The sequence below is a fragment of the Penicillium griseofulvum genome, assembly GCF_001561935.1.
Source record: "Penicillium griseofulvum strain PG3 chromosome Unknown contig_80, whole genome shotgun sequence".
In the NCBI taxonomy this organism is placed as follows: Eukaryota; Fungi; Ascomycota; class Eurotiomycetes; order Eurotiales; family Aspergillaceae; genus Penicillium; species Penicillium griseofulvum.
This window is the reverse complement of record NW_024467471.1, coordinates 1,425,625-1,439,303: the sequence shown is the minus strand read 5'-3', so window position 1 is coordinate 1,439,303 and position 13,679 is coordinate 1,425,625. Positions and strand designations below refer to the sequence as shown.

Here is a 13,679-nt window from a genome sequence, read left to right as displayed (position 1 = left end):
TACATTCAAGGCATTACCATTGACTAGGGGGCTAACGTCAGTTTCGGCCAGCCGTATTTTCTTCACCCTTAAAACCATCCATCATGATGAAAATTCAATGGCGCTCTGTTTTGAGGCCAAGGGGGTGTATAATCCATAATATGTCTTCGATTGCCCACAAAAAGCTTCCAATGCCTGCTTTCAATGTGCCCTTGAACTGTTTACCTGAAGTTAGACATGCCCCGTTCGGAACGCAGCATATGCTAACCTAGCTAGGTAAATATTTTCGAGATGCTATATGTCGGGCTATCCATAGACAACTTATTTGGCTTCCCGAATGCCTTGGACCCAAGCCACATGGAATACATGAAGTAAGGACTGGTCATAAAACGTGGCAGGTTTGAAGTTAACGCAAGTTCTCCAGTGACATCGTGACACATCGAGAAGTTCTGATGATGCGGGTAATGAACACTATTACAGACAAGTCCAACTGGGATAAAAAGGTATCTAGCTTCCACTTAATAGCATTTATAGTATTGACTTCTTCCAGGTATTCGACAAGCACATCACTTCTAAATGGCGCGAGGAAATCGCCAATAGTGGGCAAGACGTGACGCCAAAGATGATGGACTGGATAATCAAAGAATTACAGTGGAAAGCTGGCATTTTCCAAAAGACCGGCCATGTCACTGTTTTTGATGTTGGAGTCGTCAAATCCGACAAAGCCATTTCCAGTTAACTGCAGCAGGAATTGAGACAAGCAGCAGCTCTGTTTGAGAATATGCCCGAGTCAAAAAAGACTATCATCCTGGGTCCGATCAGAAAGTCGTGAACCTAGATCATCCTTCATTGTTTCCAGTCGTCTATGGTCGAACTCGAATTCTGCCCGATAAAGTCATTGGCATCGATGACTCTTTGAGTGCTATTGGACAGGGCACTTTAATCCCGACTCCATCGGAAGAAGAGAGCCTTTTCGGTTCAGAGCGTCACTTGACAGATTATAGTCGTATTCGACCAGGACTCAGTCGAAAATTCCAGTGGCTCCCGTGTGATGTGGTTATCAAAGATTCCAAATGTGAGATATCATCTTACATCAACAATGTTCACCCGATTAAACATCGGGGACTGCACGATGTGGTCGAGAAAGTCATCGCCAGAACGATCCCGCTTTGGGATCAATCATTGACCAGAAAATGTTCATTGCGTCAAGAATTCCCGTATACAGAGGTTGGGTACGGCGCTCCTGTAGGGCCAGAGCCAATTCGTCCTCCGGATGCCGATGATATCTTTGATGAAGATGAGTATTGGGAGCGGCAAGAGTGCTGGGAGCTTTCCCGCCCGATACTACTTCCCGAGCCGGGTGATTTCGAGATTCTCGAGGTTATGGACAGAGTTAATCTGAGGGAGCACTTCGGCAAAACTGGACTGCTAGTGATTGTAAAATTGGCAAATATCGAATTAACCCCCGAAAAGCCAGAGTATGAAGGAGGTACCTGGCACATAGAGGGTCAACTGGTCAGTTTCCTTTACCTTCTTCCCGAGCCCTGGAGGTCAAGCACCTGTCTTACTAATCTCTAATTAGAATGAGCGCATATGTGCAACATCGATTTACTATTACGACAATCAAAACATCACTGAGAGTTCGTTGTTATTCCGGCAAAGAGGTTGCGAACTGAACGACATTCGCTATGAACAAGACCAGCATGAATTCCTTCAAGATGTTTATGGATTGGCTACGGATGATTCCCATAATGGAACTGAAGTTACACAAGAGCTTGGAGGTGTGGTTTGTCAAGAAGGACGACTTCTGACATTCCCCAATTCTGTTCAGCACAAAGTGGCACCATTTTCGTTGGCTGACAGATCAAAAAGCGGGCATCGTAAGATCCTCGCACTATTTCTCATCAATCCTCATAGAAGGGTGATCTCATCTGCCAATGTTCCCCCACAAAGAGAGGACTGGGCGCCAGAAAACTCGAATTTGAATAGTGTGCATGCACATGTTTCGACGAACTCGGGTACACCTGGCCAGGATGTACCCGGCTCAGTGATGAGCATGGAAGAGGCCAAAGCTTATAGAGTTGAGCTTATGGAAGAACGCAGTATTAAGACTGTGGAGAATAACACAGTGTTTGAGGATGGGGATTTCTGCCTTTGTGCGCATTAGACGGTTCACTGTTAACAATGCATCCAGGAGAAGGGTTTTAATATCGAGAGGGATCTCTGAGATTATGGCTGATCTGGAGGCAGAACAGAGAGTAATTAATGACGGCCAATTGATATATCCGAAATCCTTCCGCATCAAACCTCTTCTGGTTGCTTTTGCCAGGTCATAGGTGGCGTCCGGCAACTCGGAAGAGGTGTGTACTGGCAACGTCTGCATGGCAGATTTCGATGCGTTACATACAATGTTCATATATATGAGTCAAGGAATACTAGATTAGTCGAGACTCTGCCTGATCCTTTCAGCCTGTTTTAACCGGAATCAACATACAACATACAAAGGACGGAGAAACAATGACCATACATAAGCCCCCCATAGCCCCACCCAATTCACCGCCAATACCGCCTTCCTAAACGCGAAGTACAGGACCTTTTTTAAATTACCTAGTAACCTGCTTTTTTTGTTAGAAAAAAAATGGCAATGTTCTTTTCATATCGACATAAGCTACTGTATCCTTTTCTACGTCATGTTAGTACAGACATATATCACGTTATTCTGGCAGAATATTATATAAGCTATGAGGTGTCCACGCCCGCCGTGCCCGGGCCGCCGCACGGGGGAGGGGAGGGGATTGTGGAAACTTCTAATGGAAGTTATGTCCAGACGAGTGGAGTATGGAGTAGACAATGTAATCAGCTCCAAAGATACTTTGAGGCGTACTTGAACATAGAGTTTACTTGTTTTTGCTTTTTTTGATTTAATAATTGATTGGCTTACAATAGACCGATGGTTATGCGGGCCGCCTTGAGACACGTCCGCGACTCGTAAATTGGGCGGTGTTAACTCCCACTTATCCGCAAAGGCCATCAGATTGCACTTCAGCTGATGTATATTGCAAATGTACAGATATTCTGACCAATGGCCCCATGATAGGTCACATTGGCACATTCCAGAGTCAAATACTTAAACAGAGCAACATCCCGTTATTTTGTCAGTTTCCAAAGCTTACAGTTCGGCGCCATGACTATCACTACTACCATTCCACCTCTCAATCACTCTTCATTCAAGTGAGCTTGTGTTGTACTATACTAGACAATTGCTAATTGAACTAAGGCTACAAGGCCCATATGGTGATTGGAGAGATGACCTTCATGATCAAGGTTATGCGATTATCAAGAATGCTATCGACCCAGAAAAGGCCCGGGAGTATCAACGCAAAGCCCTAGACTGGCTCAAATCATTCAACACAGCACTCGATCTTGATGATCCTTCCACATGGACCAGAGACAACTTGCCTGTCCAAAGCAAGGTGAATACATTCAATGGGTACTGTGTTACTCATGAAAAATTCATGTGGGACGCTCGTATGGAACCGAAGATATTAGAGGCATTTGCCAAGATCTGGGGTACCGACGAGCTACTCGTCTCGTTTGATGCATTAAACATCACTCTACCAAATCGAGAAGACAAACCTGCTCGAAGACCATGGCCCCACGTGGATCAATCCCCGATGCGTCGCGGGCTCCACTGTATCCAAGGTGTTATCAATTTAAGCCATGCGGGTCCCGAAGATGGATCCCTTATGGTGTACCCGAGATCCAACAAAGCAACCGAGGGGTTCTTCGACACTGAAACCGATCCATCCACATGGGAACAGAGAGATATTCATAATTTCACCGAGAAACAAATCCAGTGGTTTGAAGATCATGGTATGAAACCACACAAGGTACTTGCGGAACCTGGTGATTTGCTCGTGTGGGATTCACGTACTGTGCATTGGGGTGGGGAACCAACAGTTAACAGCAACACAATCCGAACGGTGATTTATGCATCATATGCCCCCTATGAATTGGCCACAGAAGAGACTTTGAAACTGAAAAAGGAAGCCTTTGAGTCTTATCGAGCTACGACTCACTGGCCACATGATCATATAGTTATACGGGATGGCGTGGTGTCTCTCCCGGATGGTACGGTCGATCCTCGAAATCGATCGATGCCATTGGAAGTTCCAGAGCACACAGATCGGTTGCTTCAACTAGCAGGAGTAAAATCCTATTGGTAAATCAATATAATTCCTTTTTTTTTTATATTTTCTCTCTCTAATATCTAAGCGTTGATTATTAAGTGGTGCTAGTGTGTTTTGTGTTTGCTGACGACCCCGCAGTGAGCTTTTGACGTCGATCCTCCAAGCAAATATGAAATCATTTGAATCTCGCCCTCCCGTCGATTATCCACGGAAGCGTGCATCAATCGCATGTAATTTCTGTCGTCATCGGTAGGCTTTTTAATATCTTTTCTTTTGTTCGTCAACTAAAAAGTAGAAATAGGAAACGAAAGTGCGATGGTCAGAAACCAACATGTGGCCTTTGCACTGATGCCGGGGCTCAGTGTGTTTATCAAGAAAGCGACAGGTAGAAAACAGTGAGAAAAGGAAAAAAAAGAAGGATTATATAGTGACAATCCACAGGGTGCAGGATATTCCAGCTGAAATCCTGCTTCGTTTGACCCATTTGGAAACTCTGATTGAGCAACAAAAGGACGCCATCACCGAGCTCTCAGCCCGAGTAGCCTCATCGGATCATCCGGGTCGGTCGACTCCTACCATCTATTCGTCACAGCCAAAATACGACTGGGATCCATCGCCGCAGCATGTATACGATAAATCATCTTTCAACATCTTTTCACCGGAGAACCCATACGGTCAGGAATATGCATTTACTATTCCTCCCGGACATCATACACCACCAGGAAGCTTGTTTGCATTGGACCGAATCAAAAACTTGATTGGTGACTACCCTGAAGACTTTTTCAAGCAGATAGAGATAAAGCGCCCATTCAACAGCATCCAGGTCGCAGGCATACCCCAGGCTTTTGAACAAATCGACAGATCCCGACTGCATCCCCAGGTCACCAAACCTCTGATCACTGAGTTCCTCAACCATGTCCATCCGTACTTCCCCGTTCTCGAGCCGCAGTTGTTACATATGCTCTTTGAAACTTTCTCAACATACACCAAGGTCAACAGCATCCAAACTTCCCTTTACCTGGTCATTCTAGCTCTAGGAAAGGCCTCCTCGAATCCTGAACAGATTCTCAATATCGAAGCGGAGAAGGATCTGAACGGGATGGAATATTTTGCTTCTGCATATCACTACCTGAACAGCCCGTCGATAACGTCCTTTACAGCGGATCACTTGTTGCCTTTGGCTTTATTCTACGGGTCTTTGTATCTGCGTTACATAGGACGCCCAATCCAAGCATGGCGAATGGTTCGTGATGCATCCAATAGTGTGCAGCTCATGATTCCGGAGTGAGTGTGTTCTCTGATAGCTATTTCTGTTATGATACTGATACAGATTGGATATAGACTACGTGCTATGAACACGTACGAAGAGCGAGCTAGCCTCTATCGGACTGCCTGGGGTTGTTTCATTCTCGAATGGTAGGTAAGCTCTGGAGGATTATCTCGAATCCAGCTAACAAGCCACTGTGCCCCAGTGATGATCTCGCAGAGTTCCATTTCCCTCCCAGTGGCATTGAACACCTCGTTGATGGATTGCCCTTCCCTGGAATTTCGGAAGATAGCCGAAACGGCCACCTTGTCTTCCTTGCAATTTGTTCGATTCGAAAGCTTCTCAACCGTGTGCAAAGCGCCCTCTATACAAAATCCGACCAGGAGAAATTCCATTCCAGTCCTCCGCCCCAACGCACAATCGACACCCCTGGAGGCAATCCGACTCCTCAAAAGTATTCAATTACCTCTCTTAAGACAATCAGCGAGGAGCTCGATCGCCAGTTGGAGGACTGGTTTAACTCTCTGCCGAATCCCATCAGGCCGACCCTGGGAAACACAATATCCGCGGATCATCCGTACGATACTTACATTCTTACCCGGTACTATGCCACAAAACACATCATCTGCCGCCCGAGTCTTGTTATCGCGGCCCACACTCAGGGCAGTACGGTATTGCCGGAATTTGTTTTCGCGAATTGCAAGAAGTGCGTCGATAGCTGTCGCAAATTCGTCTGGGCGGCATCCCTTCTAATGCGGCAGAGAACATACGCAAACTGGCACAGAATGCAAGCGTAAGATCATCCTCCAAGTGATTTTGGCTGGTTTTTGAAATTCATTAACATATTTTACACAGAATCTTGGCTGCCATTTTTACTCTCTCGACTGCGAAAACCACGCCGGCTTTGGAAGCTCTTGTCCCGGACTTCGATGACCTGGTCAAAGAAGCAATTCAATGCATCGAACCCTGGGCGCAGTATTGCGAAACCGCGGATATAGTCGTCAGCATGATGAAGACAATCCGCCAGAAAGTGCGAGTAGCAGTTCGGGGAGCTTAGTAGAGAGTCTCTCGATCTGTACTTGGGTAGATATACGTATTTTGTTACTTTTGCATTTGCATGTATATGAGTTGAAATGCACAGAAGATCGTCGAGGCTACAAGCCTGTTGAATATATTGTTATTTCAGTTGTCCACAGATGTGTTATCAGTAAGCTTGTGATTCCCGAGTTGTCAAACCCCACCGAGAGAACTTCGGGAAAGTGTTCAAGTCAGACAACGTTCCACTCGCACAAGAATATGCCTCCCCGCTTGACAAGCCGAATTGATTCTATTCGCGGTGTGCGACTAGCAGGGGAGCCGTCCACCTGGGATATCCAAATTAAGTACCCCGCAGACTCTCCACAGGGCACAGTCACCTCTGTGGCCCCTTCTGCTAAGGATGATTTCGAATCTCCTTTAGCCCTACCGGCATTGACACATCCTCACATCCACCTTGATAAAGCCTTTATCCACAGCGCACCTGAATATGCCCCATTTCTACCTACAGCTGGCACATTCCAGGAGGCCCTATCCTCCACAACGAAGGCCAAGCAAGAATTCACCCATTCTGATATCATTAGAAGAGGGGAGTGGCTTCTTGCCGAGTCCGTTGCATCAGGTGTTACTGCAATGCGAGCATTTGTGGAAGTAGACCATACAGTGCAGCTGATTTGTGTAGAAGCTGCTGTTGCATTGAAAAATCAATGGAAAAATTCTTGCGATATCCAAATCGTCTGTTTCGCGCAAGATCCTATCTTCTCTAGTGAATACGGAGATCAAAACATGGAATTTCTGGAAACTGCTCTTCATAAATATTCGCAAATCGATGTTATCGGGACAACACCATACGTCGAATCCAATCCCGAGGCTGCAAAACAAAACATCGAATGGGCGATTGATCGTGCCTTGCAGCTGAACAAGCACGTCGACTTCCATCTCGATTACAACCTAGATTCAAACAAAGAGGCGCTAGTTTGGCATGTGTTACACACCCTCAAACAACGAAACTGGACTACCCATTCAACAGACAAACGCGTCATGCTGGGTCATTGTACACGACTGACACTTTTCACGGAGAACGAATGGGTCCGACTGGCAACCGAAATCCACGAGAGTAAACTCCCAGTCAGCTTTGTCGGTCTGCCAACAAGCGATATGTACATGGCGTCACCCCCCAGAACAAACGCAGACTGCAAGTCTCCGCAAGACCGCCCGAGAGGCACTCTACAAGTTCTAGAGATGATCCGGAAATACAACCTGGATGCAGTGATCGGGGTGAACAATGTTGGCAATTCATTTACCCCATGGGGTTTACCCGATCCGTTATCGTTGGCTTGTCTCGGCGTGGGAATCTACCAGGCTGGAAGTCAGGCGGATGCCGAGCTACTGTATGAATGTGTCTCGACACGAGCCAGGGCGGCTATTGGGCTCTCGCCATCCCATTCTGGTCTATGTGTAAAGCAGGGGTGTCGACCGGACCTGTTGTTGGTTCATCATAGAGATGAAACTGGATGTGGTGTGTCTCGGCCGCGAACGAATGTTGCAGAGGTTGTGTGGACTCCGCCGGGGAGATTGAATAGGGATGTGGTTTTTGATGGGCGGCTTAAAATTTCTCCTTTTGCTGTTGCGGATTCGGACGCATTGTATCAATTTTGATTTGATTTCATATGACAGTCGATTGAAGAATGTGGTTATATGTACATAACGGTCAATGGATGGGATCATCCATGCGAATTGGCGATTAACAGATATAAATGAACGCATCTCAGCGAATGGAGTTTCAGTTTCGTAGCATTCATCCGTCAGAGTCTCCGGTCGATTATTAATAACACTCGATAAACACCAATCTGGCATCATAGACGCACAAAGACCAGGCAGATGGGAGACAAGTGATGGAGAACTAATTGGATGTCTTCGGCCGCAAGGCATAGAATTGCACAGGCAAGAGATTGAAAGACTTGGGGAACCCCTTCTGGAGTTCCGACTTGACGACCTCCATGCCGGCAGCCTCAAAGACCTGTCTGAATTTCGCATCTGTCCTTGTGACACTGCTATCCTCACTGTCGTACATATCCTGACCCGAGAAATGGGTGGACAGATTCTCCTTGAAAACCATAAGACCGTTCTCAGTCAATGCTTTGCGGCACCGCACGGTAGTGTCAATGAGCTGTGAATCCGTGAGGTGACCGGCACACCACTGGACCCAGATCAAATCATATTTCTTTTCTGGGGTCCAATCTTCCAGGCCGCGCGTGTAAACGGTCCCAACGACGCCGTCCCGTTTCAATTGGCTGTCTTGCATCACTTGTGTGAACTTGGCTACCGGCTCTACCGCATCTACCACTTCACAGACATGGCTTAGGAAACCCTCTGTCACCCGACCGACGCCGGCACCACAATCAACACCTTGGTGGAATTTGCCCTCGGATTGGACTCCGGGTAATAAACGGCGGACCTTGGCTAGGAAGGTTTTGGACCCTTGTAGGTCAATGCGTGACACTGATGGGAATTCGCCAAGCATGCTGCCGGTGGTGGCTGGAACACTGTTCCAGTATTTCAAGGAGGCGGCATGGTTAATTTTGGAATCAGCTGCCGTTGAGTCTGTCATGTTGGAAGCTTTTGTGTTGGCCTATGTACTCCGTAATTGCTTATCGGAATGAACATCCATAAGAGGAATGTCTTGAAAGAAAATATATATCCTGGTCACGTGATGCAATTGCAACATACAGGATATGTATACCCTTGTTCGTTCTATTACTTTTCAAACGGAATAGGTACATGTACCTATGTTGTATGCATTACTATTGGTTACTTTTATTTCTTTTGTCTAGGCACTAAACAAAGACTTCTTATACAACATAGTACGGAGTAGGAGATTCTTGGCAATCGACTTTAATTGACCCTAACCTTATGCTAATATGATACAGATAGGACAGTGGGCTGTGCTATGATCGACAGGGATAAAAAAAATCTCTGATTAGGATCTTTTACCATTGAACCCTGAAACTAAGGAGATTACGTGGAAGCTGGGGCGACACACCTGTTGAAACGGCCATTTGATTGGAAGTGCCGTAGCGCCCCCAGTTTGGGTGTAAAGTGCCGATCGTTCATAAATCATTTCTTTCCCCTTATCCCAACTCCCTTTCAACCAAACCTCTTTTCCTCACCACAGTCATTCCTTTATACTGTTTTTTGTTTCACCATGGCAAACGATCGTACGGATGAGCGTAAGCTCGAGGGCGGATCTCCTGCTCCTAAGGACAATGGCCTTCACCCCGGCTTCTACATCGCGTGCGTAACACCAGACTTTGGTGTCCATCTTTAACTAAATCTTGTTTTAGCCTGTGGATTGCTCTGAGTTCCAGTGTCATTTTGTTCAACAAATGGGTTCTTGCGAGCGCCAAGTTCAGTATGGACTTCCCCAATCCCCTATCCTTGATATTTGGACTTGGCTAACTTTTATTGCTTCTAGACTTCCGTGAGTTTCTCCGACCGAATTTTGACCGAGAATATCAAATACTGACTTGCGATACCAGCGCTTTTCTTGACGACCTGGCACATGGTGTTCGCCACGGCGATGACCCAGATTCTCGCCCGGTTCACTACCGTGCTTGACTCGCGCCACAAGGTTCCTATGAACCCGGCCACCTACACGTGAGCAACCCCGATAATGCAATACGGAATGACTAGCACGGCTGGTGTCCGACCCGAGTTCCCGATCGCTAACAGGTGGATTTGTGAAATATAGACGCGCCATTGTGCCCATTGGTGTCATGTTCAGTTTGAGTCTGATCTGCGGTAACTTGGCATACCTCTACCTGAGTGTTTCCTTCATCCAGATGCTTAAGGTGCGTTTGAATCGCGAGTTTTGGCCTCAATTCCGATCTCGGGCCATTTTCTAGACCGCTAGGCTCGACTCAATGCTAATACCTTGTTTTCTAGGCTACCAACGCTGTTGCAACCCTTCTCGCCACCTGGGCTTTCGGAATCGCTCCTACCAACTTGAAGACTCTCGGCAATGTGGCTCTCATTGTTGTCGGTGTTGTGATTGCCTCGTTCGGCGAGATCAAGTTCGAGATGGTCGGCTTTTTGAGTATGTTATTTTCTCGTATATTTGACATTCAAGGTCTAACAACCATACAGTCCAGATTGCCGGTATCGTCTTCGAGGCCCTCCGTCTTGTCATGGTCCAGCGTTTGCTTAGCTCCGCCGAGTTCAAGATGGACCCCTTGGTCTCTCTGTACTACTATGCCCCCGCCTGTGCCGTTACCAACGGTATCGTCACCCTCTTCGCTGAGGCTCCCCGTCTTACCATGGGCGATATCTACGGTCTTGGTATCGGAACTCTCATTGCCAACGCACTGGTTGCTTTCCTTCTTAACGCCTCTGTTGTTTTGCTGGTAAGTCATTTTGTCTCAGTAATAACCACTCTTATCACTAACACACCAATAGATTGGCAAGACTTCTGCTGTTGTCCTGACCATGGCTGGTATCCTCAAGGACATCCTGCTTGTCGGTGCTTCTATGCTCATTTTCCGCGACCCCGTCACTGCCCAGCAGTTCTTCGGTTACTCTATTGCCCTGGCTGGTCTGGTGTACTACAAGCTCGGTGCTGAGAAGTGCCAGAGCCTTGTTACCGATGTGCGCCTCCAGGTTGGTGAGTACAACCGCAGCAACCCTGCCCGCACCAAGGCCCTCCTCATTGGTGTGCCTTGCGCTCTCATTATGCTCGTTCTCTACAGTGGCAGTGGTGCCTCGGCCCCCGCTGCTGCTCAGATTACCCACTAAGCACGACAGGTACACCCACGAGCTGAAGCAATCGACGCAAATTTGGAGCACGCGGAGCACATTCCACGTGGGCCTATTGTTTCACGAATCCAAGCTCGGATAAATCCGATGCTTATGTTAAATTTTTGATAAAGATGATGTCTTGTCTGGACAGGACAGAACATGTAAAGTTAGGGGACATAGACGATATTTGGCTGTTTTCAATGGGGATAGGTTTTATAATCAACGGTTGCATGAAATTGATATATTGCATCAACTTTACATTTCTCCCTGGTATCTCATTGCGAAGTCCAATGCCAATCCAAATCAAAGATGATGCAGCGTATCATACCTTTCATGGGTAACGCTTGAACAAAACATCTGCAATGCCAAAACAAACAGCCCCGACAGCAAAAGTAGCCGCAAATACCGAAAACCCAACGACATACGCAGGCGAGTCTTCTGCTGGAAACAGGGCACTCCCATATAATTGCGCCAAAGCAGAAACGCCAGACATCCAGGCGAGCATAATCGCACGAACATCACGAGTAACCGAAGCCAGAGCCGTTGTAGTAAACGAAAGAGCCAGCGCACTCCCCGTCCAGAGAGCCATATTAATAAAACACAAAAACAGATATCGCGCAGTAGAGTTTCGAATACCAGCCGTAAAAGCGAAAAACACCATACCGACAATCATACTGCCCACCAATAGCCGTCCCCTACCATGGGGGTTTCGGTCAGCGAACCAGCAAATGGGAATAGCAGCAGCTAGAGAAGCAATATAGAGCGGAGCCGTCATGTACTGCGCAGCTGTTGCGGTGTATCCCATATCGTTGATTAACGTTGGATAGAAGTATGAGATAGCCGAAGCTCCCAGGATAGCCATGTAACCCGGGATTAGTATCCAGGTTCGCCAATGTGAGATTGCTTGGAGGAGGAGTATAAAGATAGAAATATTTTGGTTTTTTGAGTCATCTTGGTCGGCGATCCCGTCTTCGATGAGTCTCTGCTGGGCTAGTATGCGTTCTTCGGGGGATAGCCCGCGACTGCTGTGTGGGTAGTCGAGGAGGGTCCAGTGGACGATTATACTTACTCCGGTTGTTGTGACTCCTTCAACGATGAAGAGCCACCTCCACCCGCGGATACCGTATGCGCCATCTAAGGTTGAGGTAATAGCTCCTGAGATTACGCCTCCGAAGGCTCCTGAGAGTATACCTGCGGTCAGGAAGATGATGAATCGTTTTGATCTGGTTCGCGTAAGTGGTGATTCAATATTGTGCTGTATAAACGAAACATACTGCTCGTTCTTTCTATACCATGTAGAAATTAAAAAGATCACGGCTGGCTTCGTTTTGAGTTAGAATTGGAGTGGAATATCATTCGAGTACTCACACTAAACCCTGCTTCGAAGACTCCAAGGAGGAACCTTAGGGCTATGAGTTGGCTCTGATGATGGACAGCTCCTATTAGGGCTGCTACGGATCCCCATGCGAATGTGATTATTGGAATGAAGACCGATGGGCGAGTCCGGCAGAGAATCATACTAGATATGAACTTAATATTTTGTAGGAAGACGCAAAGCTCCTATCTTACTTTGATGGCACTGCAGAGATTGTGTAGCCAATCACCCATACTATCACGGCTGTATAGTATTGATGTGATGTGAGGTGCAGATCCTCTTCCATTCCGGCAATTTTTGCTAGGCCAATATTTGATCTGTCCTAGTATTTTTAGCAGATGTAGTTGGAAATTGCCACATTGATCTACCATGTAGGAGAAGAGGTAAAGAATGAAGATTGAAGGCATCAAATAGAGATCGATTGTTCGGACAAGCTTCTTTTCGGCGTCTGCGTCGACAATGATACTGGTATTCTCGGAGTGCAAATCCCGGGGTTTGCTTTGTTCGACAGATGTAGACATGTCAGTGATAGTTGATTATTATATCAGGATATGACTTTATCCATTCACCATTACGCTGGCCTGGAATGAGTGGTTTTATATAGTCGAGTTCAGCGAGTTGTTAGTCTACATAGAACAGTATTGTTCAATCTCGGTTGGAGATACTGAGTGGCTGTCGATATGATATTCGATGTCACAAACATTCCACAACATTATTTGTGTTGTAAAGCCCAAATCAAAACGTTCCGTCAAATAATGGCACATAGGGCCTTGTTCTGTCTACAAGTATAGGAAACCAACTCTTACATATATATAGAGCCACATAGTCAACTAGCTTCGCAAATAATTAATAACCGAGGGTTTTTATATTGCAGCTCGTTTGGATCTAGCGACTATTTGTATAAAACCTGTTTTTATGGTAAGATCTGAAAATGTAGTTATTGGCGGACTTGCCGTTTTTGTGTCGGCCGTTTATGGAAATGTGTCATTGTTGCGCGTTCGGGCCCGGACATGCCTAAAATGTCTTTTCTGAATGTTCA

The 13,679-nt window shown here is 46.5% G+C and overlaps 6 protein-coding genes across 6 annotated transcripts; 4 read left to right on the top strand and 2 right to left on the bottom strand.

Moving 5' to 3' along the window:
- Positions 1–336: 336 nt before the first annotated feature.
- On the top strand, positions 337–2,146 carry PGRI_015530 (DUF4246 domain-containing protein; the record flags this gene model as incomplete). The annotated part of the gene is made up of 5 exons (XM_040789266.1): positions 337–350; positions 404–482; positions 530–713; positions 839–1,494; positions 1,562–2,146. The coding sequence occupies 5 exons, from the start codon at positions 337–339 to the stop codon at positions 2,144–2,146; spliced, it is 1,518 nt and encodes a 505-aa protein (XP_040646219.1).
- A 1,017-nt stretch (positions 2,147–3,163) lies between these two features.
- On the top strand, positions 3,164–6,493 carry PGRI_015520 (Phytanoyl-CoA dioxygenase; the record flags this gene model as incomplete). Its single annotated transcript, XM_040789265.1, has 7 exons — positions 3,164–3,210; positions 3,257–4,201; positions 4,308–4,418; positions 4,611–5,453; positions 5,511–5,585; positions 5,642–6,229; positions 6,292–6,493. 7 exons carry the CDS (start codon positions 3,164–3,166, stop codon positions 6,491–6,493), a joined length of 2,811 nt encoding a protein of 936 aa, XP_040646218.1.
- A 239-nt stretch (positions 6,494–6,732) lies between these two features.
- PGRI_015510 (putative zinc metallopeptidase) lies at positions 6,733–8,130 on the top strand (the record flags this gene model as incomplete). The annotated part of the gene is made up of 1 exon (XM_040789264.1): positions 6,733–8,130. One exon carries the CDS (start codon positions 6,733–6,735, stop codon positions 8,128–8,130), a length of 1,398 nt encoding a protein of 465 aa, XP_040646217.1.
- Positions 8,131–8,374: 244 nt separating this feature from the next.
- PGRI_015500 (N-terminal protein methyltransferase) lies at positions 8,375–9,082 on the bottom strand (the record flags this gene model as incomplete). The annotated part of the gene is made up of 1 exon (XM_040789263.1): positions 8,375–9,082. One exon carries the CDS (start codon positions 9,080–9,082, stop codon positions 8,375–8,377), a length of 708 nt encoding a protein of 235 aa, XP_040646216.1.
- A 594-nt stretch (positions 9,083–9,676) lies between these two features.
- PGRI_015490 (uncharacterized protein) lies at positions 9,677–11,262 on the top strand (the record flags this gene model as incomplete). Its single annotated transcript, XM_040789262.1, has 8 exons — positions 9,677–9,765; positions 9,816–9,883; positions 9,947–9,952; positions 10,011–10,128; positions 10,223–10,322; positions 10,417–10,567; positions 10,618–10,874; positions 10,927–11,262. 8 exons carry the CDS (start codon positions 9,677–9,679, stop codon positions 11,260–11,262), a joined length of 1,125 nt encoding a protein of 374 aa, XP_040646215.1.
- Positions 11,263–11,596: 334 nt separating this feature from the next.
- PGRI_015480 (Major facilitator superfamily domain, general substrate transporter) lies at positions 11,597–13,161 on the bottom strand (the record flags this gene model as incomplete). The annotated part of the gene is made up of 4 exons (XM_040789261.1): positions 11,597–12,488; positions 12,540–12,551; positions 12,835–12,962; positions 13,009–13,161. 4 exons carry the CDS (start codon positions 13,159–13,161, stop codon positions 11,597–11,599), a joined length of 1,185 nt encoding a protein of 394 aa, XP_040646214.1.
- Positions 13,162–13,679: the final 518 nt, after the last annotated feature.